The sequence below is a fragment of the Eretmochelys imbricata genome, chromosome 14, assembly GCF_965152235.1.
Source record: "Eretmochelys imbricata isolate rEreImb1 chromosome 14, rEreImb1.hap1, whole genome shotgun sequence".
Taxonomy (NCBI): Eukaryota; Metazoa; Chordata; order Testudines; family Cheloniidae; genus Eretmochelys; species Eretmochelys imbricata.
The window spans coordinates 8,917,173-8,933,734 of NC_135585.1; the positions used below are offsets into that span (position 1 = coordinate 8,917,173).

At 38.7% G+C, this 16,562-nt stretch overlaps 1 protein-coding gene across 3 annotated transcripts in view; it reads left to right on the forward strand.

The window, feature by feature from the left end:
* Positions 1–16,562, forward strand: part of TEX2 (testis expressed 2) — a 117,016-nt gene that overhangs the window by 87,065 nt on the left and 13,389 nt on the right. For all 3 annotated transcript variants that reach the window (XM_077833100.1, XM_077833099.1, XM_077833101.1), the window contains exon 8: positions 8,338–8,470. In XM_077833100.1, coding sequence (XP_077689226.1) covers positions 8,338–8,470 — 133 coding nt within the window. The remainder of the gene's footprint in view (positions 1–8,337; positions 8,471–16,562) is intronic.

Genomic DNA, 16,562 nt, shown 5'->3' on the forward strand with positions numbered 1-16,562 from the left:
AATAGAGATATAAACATTCTGTAGTACTGGCAACCTAAACTATTTCTACTGAAATATTAAAAAAACACAAACAGAACCGCCTCACAACTGTTTCTCTTATGTTTGGCAAAACCTTTTTCTAAACAAAGCACAAGATCTGGGCTTAAACTATTTGAGTGCCCCTCTTATTTTTCATTTGGCTACCATACCATTATTAAGAATGGATTTGTAAAGCTGTTGACATTCAGACTGCAGCACTCATAAAGTGCCGTTAGCACTCCAAATATGCTGTATGCCTGAAAAGTTGTACAGAAGACGTAGACTGGGTAGGAGGCTGGGATCTGGTAAACCTGGGAAAAGCAGCCCGCTTTAAGGGTTCTCTTTAGCAAAACTTATTCTGATAAAAGGCCAACTTCCCTCTTTTTCCAGTTCTACCCTGTGGAACTGCTGAGAGCAGAGTTTGGCCCATGGATTTCAGTATGAGTTTTTTGCTTGAGGGAAGGAGTGCTAAATGAAGGCCCTAGGGGTTTGGCTGTGCAAGGTACTTTTATAGGTGAGCAGCAGGATGAATTTAAGGAAATTATATTCTCTTCCCAACTGAATACCACTAAATTCACAGAATTATAAAAGTAAAGTAAAATTTGAGGAAGTACAAAGCAGTAAAGGGTCCAGCATCTTTTCTTCATGCCCAGAGAATAATTGATTCTGTACCATAGCAGAACCCAGATCTGATTTCTGTTTAAGAGCTGCAGCCTTGCTCTATGAAAACAATGATACAGCAAAATGCTACAACTAATAAACCAGAAAACACACATTGGCTCAGCTCTGAAAAGGGACTTCGTAAAAATAGTATTGTGGGATTTTGTGCTTGTCTTTCAATGTCAAAGGTGATAACTGATGAAGTGATGATTTTCTTACTGCCAGCCCTGGGAGCTGAAACTCAATCTGGGTTCTTTCTGGTTTTACGGATCCCCAAAGCAAGGCATTTGTCATGGCTGTGATTTCTGTCACTCTGGTATTTGCATAAAGAGGCAATCCACTCAGATGAAGAATAGCTTAAACATCCTTTTTTGAAAAAAATTCAAAGATTGACAGAGTGTTACAGGTTGAAAAAAGTCTGTTTTTAGAAGTATTTGATTGTACACTTAAAGAGAGGGGGCAGGTAGGTCTTCGCCTCTCACCTTCTCCCCGTCCTCCCCAGCATAGAAATCTGTTCTGATAGATGAAACTGTTTGTTAGATAGGAACTAGATTTTCATTGTAGCCATTGGGCATGATTTTCAGCTGTCTCCTTTAGCAAATCTTTTCTTTTTAAATTCCACATCTTCTCTTCCCTGTTTTAACTTTGTTGGTGATGTGTTGGAAATGTTTTTGAAGGATATACTTGATCTACAAGGGCTTATTTGACCCAGAGTTTAGAAGGCTCTAATTGGTCTACGGGGAAATGTTCCCTTGAGGGAGCCTGTTTGTTTACCATCCCTCCACATCTGCTTCATAATTTAGTCACTCTTTAAAGCCATTTTCCCTCAGATAGTTGAGCAGCAAAGATGTCGGAATAAGAACTTGTTCCAGCTGGCACTCAGTAACCAATGTCTGGATCCTAACCATACCCTGACTAATCATAGTGTGAGTCAGCAAGGATTTTAAATTGCCTCAGTTGTGGGGACTTTGGAGAACATTATACAGCCTCTAAGTCACAGAGACTGAGTCAGCAAAAGGTTAAACTCCATTTATTTCTACAAACTTCTCAACAGAGTATATTTAAATGGTAGAGCAGGATTGTATCCAGCTTCTTGCTTCTGTACTCGAGAAAGTGCGCAGGTGTTCAGTCAAATTAATTTATAGCCCCAAAGATAATTTTGCTCAACACTAATCAAATTCTCTTGACAAGAGTTATCCGTTAAATCCACTGGCAGGGTAGATTAGAACACATGACTAGGTTCTATTGCAGGCTCTCCTGCTGACTTGCTGTGTGACTTAGAAAAGTTGCGTACATGCTCTATGCCTCAGTTTCTTAATCTGTGAAACAAATATAATCCCTCACAAAGGCATTAAAGGCTTACGTAATGTTTGAAGTACACTGAAGTCATGGGATAAAAGTAAATACTAAGTAGTTTCCATTAAGCAGAACTTTAGGGAAATACTCCTGAGTAACTGAAATGTCCACCAGTGTCCCTTACCAGGAATAAACATTAAATAAAGATAACAACAATGATATTTTCTCAGAACACAAGGATGGTGAAACATAGACACACTCATGCATAAGCCAGCCAGTCTCTTCTCCAGTGCTTCTTAGGGGAAATTTCAGTACTAAACTAGCTGATAAATTCCTGACCAGGGTGGGTATTTTCTGTCTTTCTAAACCTTAGTTCCTCTCATTTGTTTGTAAAGGTCAAGTGACGATGGCTTACCAGAGCTGGAGAACTATGGTTTTGATGCTGTGTTTAGCTGCATTTTATTTACTTAACATCATATCCAGATCATCACATTCTGCCCAGCAGAACTTCAGGTCCTGTCTGCGTACAGGTTTTGTACCAGTTTAATTATTTTGATTAGAAGTGTGACTTTTTACCAAAATAATTAAATCAGTACAACAGCCCCTAGTATGGATGCAGTTATTCTGGTGTATCACTTATTCTACTAAATTTACATACATAAGCTATACCAATGTATACCAATAACTTTTGTACCAGTATAACTGTATCCACTAGGGCAGTTCTACCACTTTTTAACTCTATTAGTAGAGCTAAAGTGGTATAACTTCATGTTCATGCAAGGCCTTAGAAACAATTATGTTTACCTTCTGATATGAGATTTGGGGTGCTTTCGAGTTGAGAACTGTGCTTCAGGGATTTGCCGAAAGTCAATACACCTGTTCTATTCTAGGAAACTTGGAAGTCGTGATGTGAACATACACAACTGAGTGGATCTCCTTAGTCTCAGAGTAGTTAGCTGTTTATTTGATCAAGACCTGTCATTTTTTAATTTGAGGTTGAAGATTAGTTTTGTTCCAATGCGGTAAGATAACTGTTGAAGGTGTAGCTTAATCATTTGGAAAAAACGGAATATCCAGCAAGCTCTCCTTTCATCCAAAGGACTAGGATCTTTGAAAAAGCATTTTTGCCAGTTTATTAAGTTGATGCAGATTCTATTTGTAAACGTGGGAAATAACTAACTCTGTCTCTAGGCTAGGATTCCTTGGCTCTACATAAAAATGATGTAAAGTCAGAACTTTTAAACATCTGACAGACTCTTGTATTCAACTCTTTCCTATTTCTTTGCCTAGCTTCTATGTAAAGTTGTTTCATCAATTTCATACCTGATAGTTACTGTCTGAAGTGCTTGGGTGCAATATACAAGATCATCTTGCATCATCTTCTTAAAGGGCTGAGAGTTTGATATATTAAATGAATTTAGTGCAAACTCTGTAATGTCAGACCAAGTTTTGCAATAATTGATACTCACTGAAAATTTTAACACTTATCAGCTGGTTAATGCCATACACACGCTTTATGGATGACACTAAAAATTCTGACAGGTTTCAGAGTAGCAGCCATGTTAGTCTGTATCTGCAAAAAAGAAAAGGAGGACTTGTGGCACCTTAGAGACTAACAAATTTATTTGAGCATAAGCTTTCGTGAGCTACAGCTCACTTCATCGGATGAAGCTGTAGCTCACGAAAGTTTATGCTCAAATAAATTTGTTAGTCTCTAAGGTGCCACAAGTCCTCCTTTTCTTTTTACTAAAAATTCTGTTTTCTCAAATCAGTGTAGGAAAGGAGAAGGCCTATAAGCTTTAATGTCCCTCTCAGAAGTGTGAGCAAAATAGTTTTGTTTAGTTTTACGATTTTCTAAAATCTATCATGTAGCAATCTAGAAACATACTAATCACCACCATTGAACCACCGCTGTTTGTTGCATCTAAACACCATCATCTATCTGTGCATCATCTCCCTGTATTATAAACTCTTTTGGGAGCTGGAAAGTTGCCTGTAAAACACCTGGCACACTGAGAGTACACCATTTCCAGGTTTAATAAAGCCCATTTTTTCATTTAACTTAAAGTTTTTGTTCTAAGGCAGCAAATAATTTCACTACTGTTGGAAATGGAACTTTTTTTTCCTGATGGAAATAGGGGGAAATACTTTACTGCATCCCAGATTATCTGGTGATTGGAACATATTGCTTGTTCCCTAGTTACAGTTCGTCTGTGATCCTATTTCTGCTGAAAAGTAATATTTCTGATTAAGTTTTCAATTTTTTTAGTAGTTTTTCCACAGTTGTGGGATCTTACTATTTTTAAACTTGAAAATACTTTGAAAGAAGCGAATGTAGTAGACAACTTTATGGTCTGATATTTTCCTTCAAAATTAAGCCACACTTATTGGTGGTAATTATCTCTGGTTTCCCATTTGCAGTAGATTCCGTTATTTTATATTTTTTTTGTCTGCTTAGTTAAGGCATTTCTATTTGGCATGTCTTTTGGCAGACATAGGTTGACACTACTAATGCCTCTGCTTTTCTGCTTATGTCGCTAATAAAGCCCTGGGGAACCGTCTAGCATTGATTCTTCATTAGAAGTGAAGCAATTTTAGATGTGCCCTACTAAGACACACCCAGCAGTAGTTGCTTATGGTGGACATGTTGCTTCTTGTATTCTTTTTTGCTACCAGAGACTTGCATGGTTCTGTTTATAATTTTGGTTTTATAGCAGTTGAAATAGTGTCAGAATCAGCGATTATATCATGGTCAGAAATCATGCTTACCAGTATCAGCCTTTTGCAGTTAAAATACTATTATTGACTTCAGAGGTAGGATGGCTAAAACTGTTTAAAGTCATTAAGGGCTAATTTCACAAAACTGAAAACAATTATGAGCCAGGTCAGCTGGGTGGAAAATTTTAATCAGAAAACTCTGAACGGTGATTGGGAATTATTTAAGAACACTCTGTATAAACTTCTGACATTTTTCACTGAACTATTTTTTTGTATTTAAAAAATCTGTTCTTAAAGTAACATTACTTTAAATACTTTTGTCATCAATTCTATTCCACATATAGAAGACAGACTGTATACTTGGATCTCTAGTAGTTCTATCTTGAATTACTCCTTTTGTAATTCCATTGATTTCAATGTGGGATGCACATATAAATTAGGGAAGAATTAGACTGCAAAACATGTTGTGACCTAGCTATCCAGTCTAGTGGCAGATATTTGCCTGTCCTCTCCAGTAAAGTTGCAAAGAACTCTCATAAAAGTAGATTGCCAATAAGCTTTATGTTTTGTGCAATGAAAATTGCACTCTGCTGATACTGGTCTCCACAAGTGACAGGTTTATCCCAGGTATGTGCAAGCAAGAACATCATTTACTGTAGAGCAAGGGCGGGGGAGGACAGTTGCCCCCCCCCGCAACCTTGGGTTCCCCCACCCACGACATTTCACAGGTGTATATGTTCCATTATGTCTTCTAATCCCTCGCCAACTTTACAGAATATAATGTTCTATATGCTGACACAATTTTACCCTCTTTCTCCAACCATCAAATTTTTTTCTGAAATGATGCCCCTTTCTGAAAGCTGAAAGCAGTTAGTGTACAAAACCCATCAGCATTATTGTGACTTTTAACAGAAATAACTGAACAGAATACAAAAATACATATTACACCCAACCTTGATTAAAAACCAATAAAACTGCATTAACTGCTCCAGTATATTAAACTTTATTTTAAGATTTTGTAGACCGATTCACTGAGAGAGAGATTCAACAACTTTTTAAATTGGTTTCTAAGAATTTTTATTCTGGAAATGCATGTTTGAATTATTAAGAATCTGTTTGGGCTGCCAGTTCTGACTTAGTACTTCAGTTGTATGTTCTTATCGTTGTAATAAATGCATCGCATTTAAAAGTCAGGAGACAGGTTTTATGAGATTGCTGTGTGTTTTGGTTTACTTTTGTATTTATGACCACACTACCGTTCAGTAAAACTAATCCTTTCGGTTTCATGTTTACAGAGTAGTTGCAGCAGACAAGTGTTTATGGTAGGATTTGTAATCCTTGTAATTGCAGTCACGTTGTCAAATTGTGATGTTTTAGTTCCTGCATTTTATTAATTCTTGTAATAAACATGGAATCTCTGCAATAACCTTAATTTCATTCTCTTTTGGCCCTAATTTTAAGGGGATATATGTGAATGTGACAACAATCATTGGAAAATATTTTTATTTTTGCATAAGCAATATGAACTTACTTGTCAGTAAGTTTCTTAGCATAAAGGTAATTTAGGCAACTTTCTCAATCAAAATTGGAGTTCTGAATGAAATGTTGTGGTATTATGCTGTTTGAGGCCATTTCATGTAGTCTGCTTTGGGTCTTAAAAATGCAGTGATGTACAATATTTGAAGAACGCTTTCAGAGCCTCTCAAAGTACAAATTTCCAGTAATTGTTGACTTCAAGAAAAGACATTCTGCTCATGTGACTTTCATCATTTGAGCAATTACTGTCATTGACAGAGAAATCAGCTTTTTAATTTAAACAGTGCTTGTGTTAATATAGCCATAACTTGATAATATGTGCTCTGGTGTTACTGTATCTTCATCAAGGTTAGGCAACAAACAACTTGATGACTAAACTGTACCATGAGGTGGTGGTGGTGGTGGTGGTGGTGGGGTGCTATTTTTTTTATATAAATACTAACAAACCAGTCACCGTGAGTAGAAGAGAACATCCTTTCTCTCAGTAATCTGATTAAATTGTTTCCTTAGTTTAATTTAATCTATTGTTAAAACATCATTGAAGTTTGGAGCATGCTGACTCACTGATTACAAAAAGAGTTGCTCTCAGCTGTTCAGACCTGTGATATCTGTTCCCAATGCCATCTTTAATTTCACCAGCAGAAAGCAGAGAGGGAAATTCTGCATAAATTGGCATTTGTTTCCTTGTCTAGAAACATAATGTGAAACAGTCAACTCACATTCATCTGAATTGTGGAGAAATTTTATATTTGTACATGAGGAAACTAAAGACAGTTCGCCTTCAGCATTATTTCTAATTGTATGATGATAGTTGACTGGGTGGCCCGCATCCTGGAGTTTGTGGTTGCAGGGTTGGACTCTGTATATGGCATTTCAGTTTTGCTCATGTGTGTTTGCAGAAAAGAGAATGATAGATACTTTGCATTCACAAAGACCTAAAGTTTCAGAAGTGACTAATGTTCTTAGTGGATTAATTTTTGGTTGCCCAACTTGACACTTCAAAGGGGCCTGATTTTTCTGAGTGTTGAGCACCTGCCCTCTGTATATTGGGGCTTTTTAAGGTATCTCAAATTAGGCACCTAAAATCACTAATCACTTCTGAAAACATAGATCTGAATTTTTTGTATTCAGCTTCTTTAAAAGGTTTTGTTTGAATTTTAAGAGGGCGGTTTTTACTTTTTTTTTTTTTTTTTTTTTTTTTTAAATACTTGAATTATATTCATATTGGTGTGCAGTACATTAGAACACTGCAGCAGGCGAGTGTTTATTATTATTCATATAAGGTAAATCATTAGAGGAAATAAGGCTGTTCAAAGAAGAATTATTTTTTGTATTATGAAGCCTTAATATGAATATATAGAAGTCATATATCTCAAGGGTTGTTTGGGTAAGATCATGCAATACGAGACTGTCTGTCTGATAACTTCTCTGAGGGGCTCTGTCTTGCCATTCAAGAAGGTGTGGTACTCTCCTTCCCTTGCAGAGGATGTATCAGAGGGTCTTCCCCAGCTCATTTTTTACAGTGGCTTAGAAAGGACTGTAGAGCCAGTAGAGGGAATAATTGTCTAACTTATAGGCAGTTTCATTATTTAGTGTTGATTATGATGATATTGTATAGATTTCTGAGCACCACAGTAGAGCTCGAACTTCACTAGTAATTAAATTAATTAATTACTTGTTTTGGTATTTTATTATCAACTAGTCCAGGGATTCAAACAATTGAAAAATAAAACTTTTTTTTGTGAAAACTAAACAAAAATGTTATACTCGTGTATAAAACATGCCCCAAAGTTCTGGAAGTTGAACCATGATGGCATTGTGGTAGTAGTGCAGGCTTGCCACATAGTGTAACTGACACATCTTCATTACCTGCACTTTCCAAGCTGAGTGAAATGTGAAAAGTAAACTGCACAAGTGGTAAAAAGTAAGATATTTTAAAAAATATTTTCCATTTTCAAAAATCTCTGGTCGTGTCCGTAACCCTATGAATGCTTTTGTTCCAAAGTTATTTCTAGCTTGACATCACTTTAATATAAAATGATTGTATAAGTTACTCTAAGTTGCAATGTCACATCTTAAAAATTTTAATTTTTTTATTAACAATTCTAGGGCTTTGGATTGATTTGGAAATGTCCTACAACGGGTCTTTTCTAATGACCCTCGAGACCAAAATGAATTTGACCAAACTTGGTAAAGAGCCTCTTGGTGAAGCACTGAAAGTTGGAGAGATTGGCAAAGAAGGGTAAGATATTACTGCCCAAGAAAGAAACCAGACCTGTGTTTAGGAAGGCAGGGCTAATTCTACCCTCAGATGTTACTGCAGTTCAATTCTAGATCAATGGAAGTTGATGTTTGTATCTGAGGACTGAATTTGGCCTTAAGTCTGTAATAACATTTGGAACCAGTTAATTACTTATGTTTATTGACATTTGATTATCTTCATAAACTAACTTTTTATAACAAGTTAATATACTTCATTATATCAGTTCTTCATTATGTTTAGACAGTAGATTTTTATCTTAAGGTATCTTCCATTTGCATTAAAGCTCTGGTAAATGCTGAAGATAAGTCTGTACACAAGGTATAAATATGCTCTCCAAATAGGACCTATTTTATAAAAAAAAAGAATTATAAAGATTTTGTAAGCAGAACGAAATACTTTTTTTAAAATCCCAAATCTTAGAACATAGAGACATTTAAATTACAATTAAGTAGATTTGAAAAGACTATTTTAAAATCAGTTGAATTCATTCATTAATTACCTGATCAGTTCTGATTTCATTATTCTGTATATTTTCTGCAAGAAAAAGACAAATGATGACATTGTGAAATGCTAACTTTTAAAAGGAAGTTAGGAGAACTGTTAGGAAGCAGGGAGAACTGGAGGTCCTGGTGATGTCAAGGAATTATGACGTGATTGGAATAACAGAGACTTGGTGGGATAACTCACATGACTGGAGTACTGTCATGGATGGTTATAAACTGTTCAGGAAGGACAGGCAGGGCAGAAAAGGTGGGGGAGTAGCACTGTATGTAAGGGAGCAGTATGACTGCTCAGAGCTCCGGTACGATACTGCAGAAAAACCTGAGTGTCTCTGGATTAAGTTTAGAAGTGTGAGCAACAGGAGTGATGTAGTGGTGGGAGTCTGCTATAGACCACCGGACCAGGGGGATGAGGCTTTCTTCCGGCAGCTCGCGGAAGCTACTAGATCACATGCCCTGGTTCTCATGGGTGACTTTAATTTTCCTGATATCTGCTGGGAGAGCAGTACAGCGGTGCATAGGCAATCCAGGAAGTTTTTGGAAAGCGTAGGGGACAATTTCCTGGTGCAAGTGCTAGAGGAGCCAACTAGGGGGGGAGCTTTTCTTGACCTGCTGCTCACAAACCGGGAAGAATTAGTAGGGGAAGCAAAAGTGAATGGGAATCTGGGAGGCAGTGACCATGAGTTGGTTGAGTTCAGGATCCTGACACAGGGAAGAAAGGTAAGCAGCAGGATACGGACCCTGGACTTCAGGAAAGCAGACTTTGACTCCCTCAGGGAACGGATGGGTAGGATCCCCTGGGGGACTAACATGAAGGGGAAAGGAGTCCAGGAGAGCTGGCTGTATTTCAAGGAATCCCTGTTGAGGTTACAGGGACAAACCATCCCGATGTGTCGAAAGAATAGTAAATATGGCAGACGACCAGCTTGGCTTAACGGTGAAATCCTAGCGGATCTTAAGCATAAAAAAGAAGCTTACAAGAAGTGGAAGGTTGGACATATGACCAGGGAAGAGTATAAAAATATTGCTCGGGCATGTAGGAATGAAATTAGGAGGGCCAAATCGCACCTGGAGCTGCAGCTAGCGAGAGATGTTAAGAGTAACAAGAAGGGTTTCTTCAGGTATGTTGGCAACAAGAAGAAAGCCAAGGAAAGTGTGGGCCCCTTAATGAATGAGGGAGGCAACCTAGTGACGGAGGATGTGGAAAAAGCTAATGTACTCAATGCTTTTTTTGCCTCTGTCTTCACGAACAAGGTCAGCTCCCAGATTGCTGTGCTGGGCATCACAACATGGGGAATAGATGGCCAGCCCTCTGTGGAGAAAGAGGTGGTTAGGGACTATTTAGAAAAACTGGACGTGCACAAGTCCATGGGGCCGGATGAGTTGCATCCGAGAGTGCTAAAGGAACTGGCGGCTGTGATTGCAGAGCCATTGGCCGTTATCTTTGAAAACTCGTGGCGAACGGGGGAAGTCCCGGATGACTGGAAAAAGGCTAATGTAGTGCCAATCTTTAAAAAAGGGAAGAAGGAGGATCCTGGGAACTACAAGCCAGTCAGCCTCACTTCAGTCCCCGGAAAAGTCATGGAGCAGGTCCTCAAAGAATCAATCCTGAAGCACTTACATGAGAGGAAAGAGATCAGGAACAGTCAGCATGGATTCACCAAGGGAAGGTCATGCCTGACTAATCTAATCGCCTTCTATGATGAGATTACTGGTTCTGTGGATGAAGGGAAAGCAGTGGATGTATTGTGTCTTGACTTTAGCAAAGCTTTTGACACGGTCTCCCACAGTATTCTTGTCAGCAAGTTAAGGAAGTATGGGCTGGATGAATGCACCATAAGGTGGGTAGAAAGTTGGCTAGATTGTCGGGCTCAACGGGTAGTGATCAATGGCTCCATGTCTAGTTGGCAGCCAGTGTCAAGTGGAGTGCCCCAGGGGTCTGTCCTGGGGCCAGTTTTGTTCAATATCTTCATAAATGATCTGGAGGATGGTGTGGATTGCACTCTCAGCAAATTTGCGGATGATACTAAACTGGGAGGAGTGGTAGATACGCTGGAGGGCAGGGATAGGATACAGAGGGACCTAGACAAATTGGAGGATTGGGCCAAAAGAAATCTGATGAGGTTCAATAAGGATAAGTGCAGGGTCCTGCACTTAGGACGGAAGAACCCAATGCACCGCTACAGACTAGGGACCGAATGGCTAGGCAGCAGTTCTGCGGAAAAGGACCTAGGGGTGACCGTGGACGAGAAGCTGGATATGAGCCAGCAGTGTGCCCTTGTTGCCAAGAAGGCCAATGGCATTTTGGGATGTATAAGTAGGGGCATAGCGAGCAGATCGAGGGACGTGATCGTCCCCCTCTATTCGACATTGGTGAGGCCTCATCTGGAGTACTGTGTCCAGTTTTGGGCCCCACGCTACAAGAAGGATGTGGATAAATTGGAGAGAGTCCAGCGAAGGGCAACAAAAATGATTAGGGTTCTGGAACACCTGAGTTATGAGGAGAGGCTGAGGGAACTGGGATTGTTTAGTCTGCAGAAGAGAAGAATGAGGGGGGATTTGATAGCTGCTTTTAACTACCTGAGAGGTAGTTCCAGAGAGGATGGTTCTAGACTATTCTCAGTGGTGGAAGAGGACAGGACAAGAAGTAATGGTCTCAAGTTGCAGTGGGGGAGGTTCAGGTTGGATATTAGGAAAAACTTTTTCACTAGGAGGGTGGTGAAACACTGGAATGCGTTGCCTAGGGAGGTGGTGGAATCTCCTTCCTTAGAAGTTTTTAAGGTCAGGCTTGACAAAGCCCTAGCTGGGATGATTTAATTGGGTATGGGTCCTGCTTTTGAGCAGGGGGTTGGACTAGATGACCTCCTGAGGTCCCTTCCAACCCTGATATTCTATGATTCTATGAAAAGAAAAAATGTTGATAGACTAAAATATAGGTATTTGAACATGTATAAGATCTCCTTCCAGTGTTCTCTTCTTTGACACTGACAAGTAAGAAGTAGAAGGATTTAGTTTAAGTGCAAATATTGGATAAATACATTCTCAGTGTAACTCCAATGGCACTGGTAGGCTCCCACTAGAGATTAATTTTGTCCATTCTTGCTGTGAAATTTTTAACATATTCACCACATATTGCAGATACCCAAGTGTACGTAAATTAGAATATAAGAACGGCCATACTAGATCAGACCAATGGTCCATCTAGCTGAGTATCTATCCAGTCTTCTGCAAGTGGCCAGTGCCAGGTGGTTCAGAGGGAATGAACAGAACACGCAATCCTCGAGTGATCCATCCCCTGTCAACCACTCCTAGCTTCTGGCAGTCAGAGGCTATGTACACCCGGAGCATGGGGTGGCATCCCTGACATCTTGGCTAATAGCCATTGAACTTATCTAATACTTTTTTGAACCCCATTATAGTTTTGGCCTTCACAACATCCCTGACAACAAGTTCCACAGGTTGACTGTGCACTGTGTGAAGAAATACGTCCTTTTGCTTGTTTTAAACCTGCTGCCTATTAATTTCATTGGGTGACCCCTGGTTCTTATGTTAAATGAAGGAGTAAATAACACTTTATTTGTTTAGCTGTTTTGACTGCCACTGCACATTGAGTGGATGTTTTTTGCTGTTAGTTTGAGTCTTTGGCTAGTTGCTCTTCAGATTGTTTTTTGGCCTGACTAATTACACTTGTACACTTGACTTGCCAGAGTTTATGCTCCTTTCTATTTTCCTTTGGATTTCCAGTTTTTAAAGGATACATTTTTGCCTCTAACTGCTTTTTACTTTGTTTAGCAATGGTGTCATTTTTTGGTGGTCTTACTGTTTTTTTTTATTTTGGGATATACATTTAATGTGAGCCTCTTTTATGGTGTTTTTTTTTAAAGTTTCCATGCAGCTTGCAGGCATTTCACTTTAATGACTGTATCTTTTTATTTCTGTTTAACTAGTTTCCTCATTTGTGTGTAGTTCCCCTTTCTGAAATTAAATTAGTGAATATTGTGTGAGCATAAACCAATATGGATGTTACATTTTCAAAGACCTTTAGTTATTAGATAGCTCTCAAATTATCCTTGTATAGTAAGTAAGCAAGCAAGCATTAATGCTTAACAAATGTGGGGAAGGTGAGTCAGAGGTGGAGCAACTTGCCTGAGATTACACCACTATGGCAGAACTGAAAGTAGAGCCTAGGTTTTTCTGACACCTATTTTCATCCCTAATCAGTGGCTCTACATGCCATTCTTTTGCAGCTGTCTAGGTATGTGCTGTTTAGGCATTAGACTTGACTTGGATCTTTCATGCACAAAATTCTAAATGCTGAATGTGCCTTTGGTGAGTCCATAGTGGTTTCCCATTTTTCTTCCATAAACACAACGCTCCCATTTGTGCCTGAGAAATCAATACCCTGCACAGTTTCTTCTTTAGACTAGTAGGTATTATGTGGTGCTACTATAACACAAATAATGAATGTGAAAGGATAGCTGCATCCTGCATGTCAACAGTTCAGGTGCTCCTCAGTAACTTTACTGCACAGTGTAAATAAACATGTCCACCTTTTAAAGTCCAATTTTGTATATATAATAGTTCTGTTTACCTCCTCGTTTAAATGAGAAATGCCTCCTAGATAAACTGGGTAGAAATTACATATTGTATCCTATCTAACTTGTATTTGTGCTATTTTTTTTCTTCATTTTTTATAATGTGTTTTGGATTCATCAATCTGTGGATTTGTATTTATCTGGTGAGTGGTATTTGTCAAATATCCAACTAATTTAGCTGTGGAATGTTGATTCTTTTTGTGCTATATAAAACCATTCAATGGGTTTTCTTTCTTTCCTTCTTTAGAAGGAAAAGGAATCTTAATAATGCGCTGAGAGGCTAAGATAATAGGTTAGTCTCAACCTCCTCATTTGCTGTTGCTGCCCCTAGTGTCTCAGTACTATCGAGCCTGGATATAAAGACACCATTTCTGAATCCTTGGAAGCTAAGAATGCTCCTAAATTCATGTGTCCTATGTTAGTTTTGCTGTGTAGTGAAGTAAGACTTTAAGTAGCCACTAGGGTCCTAGAATTTTCATGGTTCAAAGTAACTCTTTTCTCTTCCAGCAACAAACTAGAATGTCATAGTAGTTCCTGAGAAATCACCAGTCCCTGAACGGTAGGCAGACTCCATGATTTAGTGCATATTCACTGCCAACGAATCCAGAAAATATTCTTGAAAATGTAACCTTTTGCTGGTATATAAATAAAACTGTCCTTTAATATTTAATAAAAGCTAATTTGCATGCTGGAGACATAACCTGGTCCATTCTGAAGTATATTAAAGTGAGATTTATAACGGTGCTAAATGACATGACCTGTAAAAATAAAATACAAGCAAAAATATATTAATGACCAAATTCTGTACTGTTGCACAGATAAATCTGGAATCTGAAGTCAGTGGGCTGGATTCTGCTCTGTTTTACTAAAGTTAAATGTGTAGTGACCCCACCAAAGACTGACAAATTACTTTTGATTTACATCAGTGTCACTGACACAAAGATTGTGATCCTAAATATTAAAAGGAGCTTTTCCACAAAATGCCCCCCACCCACCCTGGAAAAAAGCAAACACCTATAGAGATGGAGAATCTGCTTCCCCTCCCTCAAGCCTACAAAAATGTCTCTGTATGGATTTATATCCTTGTAACGAAGGAACAGCCTCTGAAATACAGTGGGCAAACACACTGATTTCACATCTCTCTTTTTTTAATGTACCATAGTTTGAATTCTCACACAGCAATCGTTTACAGGTAAAGTAAATGTTAATATCAGTAACTAATAATGTACGCTTTGAATTTAGAACTAAAACTGTATTAGCCCCTTCAGATGGCCTTTCCTAAGTGTGTATCGTGTCCAGGGCCAGATGTTCATCAATTTGACGCATACACACTTCCAGTATACTTTTGTTTTTACCATATACAATGGATACCATGTAAAGCTTCTGAAAATTAAATGCGCTATATGAAGCGTATGGACACCTTAGTAGTAGTCACAGTTCAGTTCTGATCTGCACAGCTCATCTTAATTCAAATATTAAAATTAGCACAATGAAGTATTAGTTCAGATTATGTCAGGAGAATTGCTATGACAAATCGAACTGAACTCCATGCTTCTGAATCCAAGTTTGATATAGTTGTCGTCAGTACCCTTCTCTGGAGAAGGTAGATGGTAGTACAGAAAACTACTTCATAACTGTGTGGCGAAACAACTTTAGTACGGATAACCATATTACAATATAATTATCTCCATAGTCGTGCGGGTATTTCTGACAAGCACTTTAAAAATAAAACATAGGCACATAATGGTGTGGCATGGCCTTGCAAAGATTCTCCAACCCAGACCTAATCTGCTCACTTGCCTTTACCATGACAGTAATGAAGAAGTGAGATATTACTTGCCCATCTGAAGAAATCATTCTCTCCAGGCCAGTTATCGACATAGAGTTTTGCAAGACTGGTGTAGCATGAGAAGCAGGATGAACGTCCATCATATCAGGAACATTTTGATCACAATGCTGCTGTCACTATCCTATATATAATACCTTTTTTACCCTTCTCTGGCCACAAAAAAACTAAACAATCACTTCTGGGCAAAACAGACTGGAAAAAGCCATATCCATTCTAAGTAGGGATGGCAAGGAAACATGATAGATTGAAAACTTTCCAATGACTCCTTTGGAAGCTGAAGTTTCCTGAGTGGTGAAATGTTATCTCTTGGAGCCTGTGTTAACAGACAGCATTGCGATATCTGACTTTTGGCATGAAAGGGTTAAATACTATGAGGAAATCAGAAATACACATAAATAATGAAGCCATCATAAGTATTTCTCATTGAGTGACACTTTCTTTCAGCATCTTTTCTTCAAGTAGTAGTATTATTACCTGTCCAAAATGCTTTACAAATTGTAATCCCTCAAAATGGGAAAATTGAGACAGGGAGGTTAAACAACTTGCCAATGCATCACAGAGAGTCAGTGACAAAACCAGGAGTGGAACTTCAAACCTCCTGGCTCCCAGCAATATGCTTATTCTGCCAGACCACACAGCCTAACACACACACACACCTCTTTATTCCATCAGTCTCTCCCCATACCACACCTAGCTGTCTGCCAAAGCGGTACTTGATTTGAGTATGGGTGAGATTTGTATAAACAAGTGGGGAAATCTCAGTTAGCAGTACAGACCATATATAAATGAGCGTAGGCAGTTGACTGAATGTGACCTTTATGGAAGTGCCTTGAGCCAAATCGAGTCTGGAGCTACAACAGCCAAAAAAGCTTTCCCCCCTCCCCCCCCAAAATAGCTGGAAAAAGACACCTGCCTCATTTGAAAAAGGCAGCAAAACTAGTTAGGTGTAAGTCGCTTTCAGTCCCTCATATTAACAAACATGTCCAGCATTATTCTATCAAAAACAGCATCTTGCATTAATGTTTTGGACAGTACTCTGAAGTGTGTTGGGATATTATCCTGCTGGAGAGCCCTCAGACACAAAATGCAACTCTGAGGCACTGCCAGTGAACAAAATGTGAAATGGC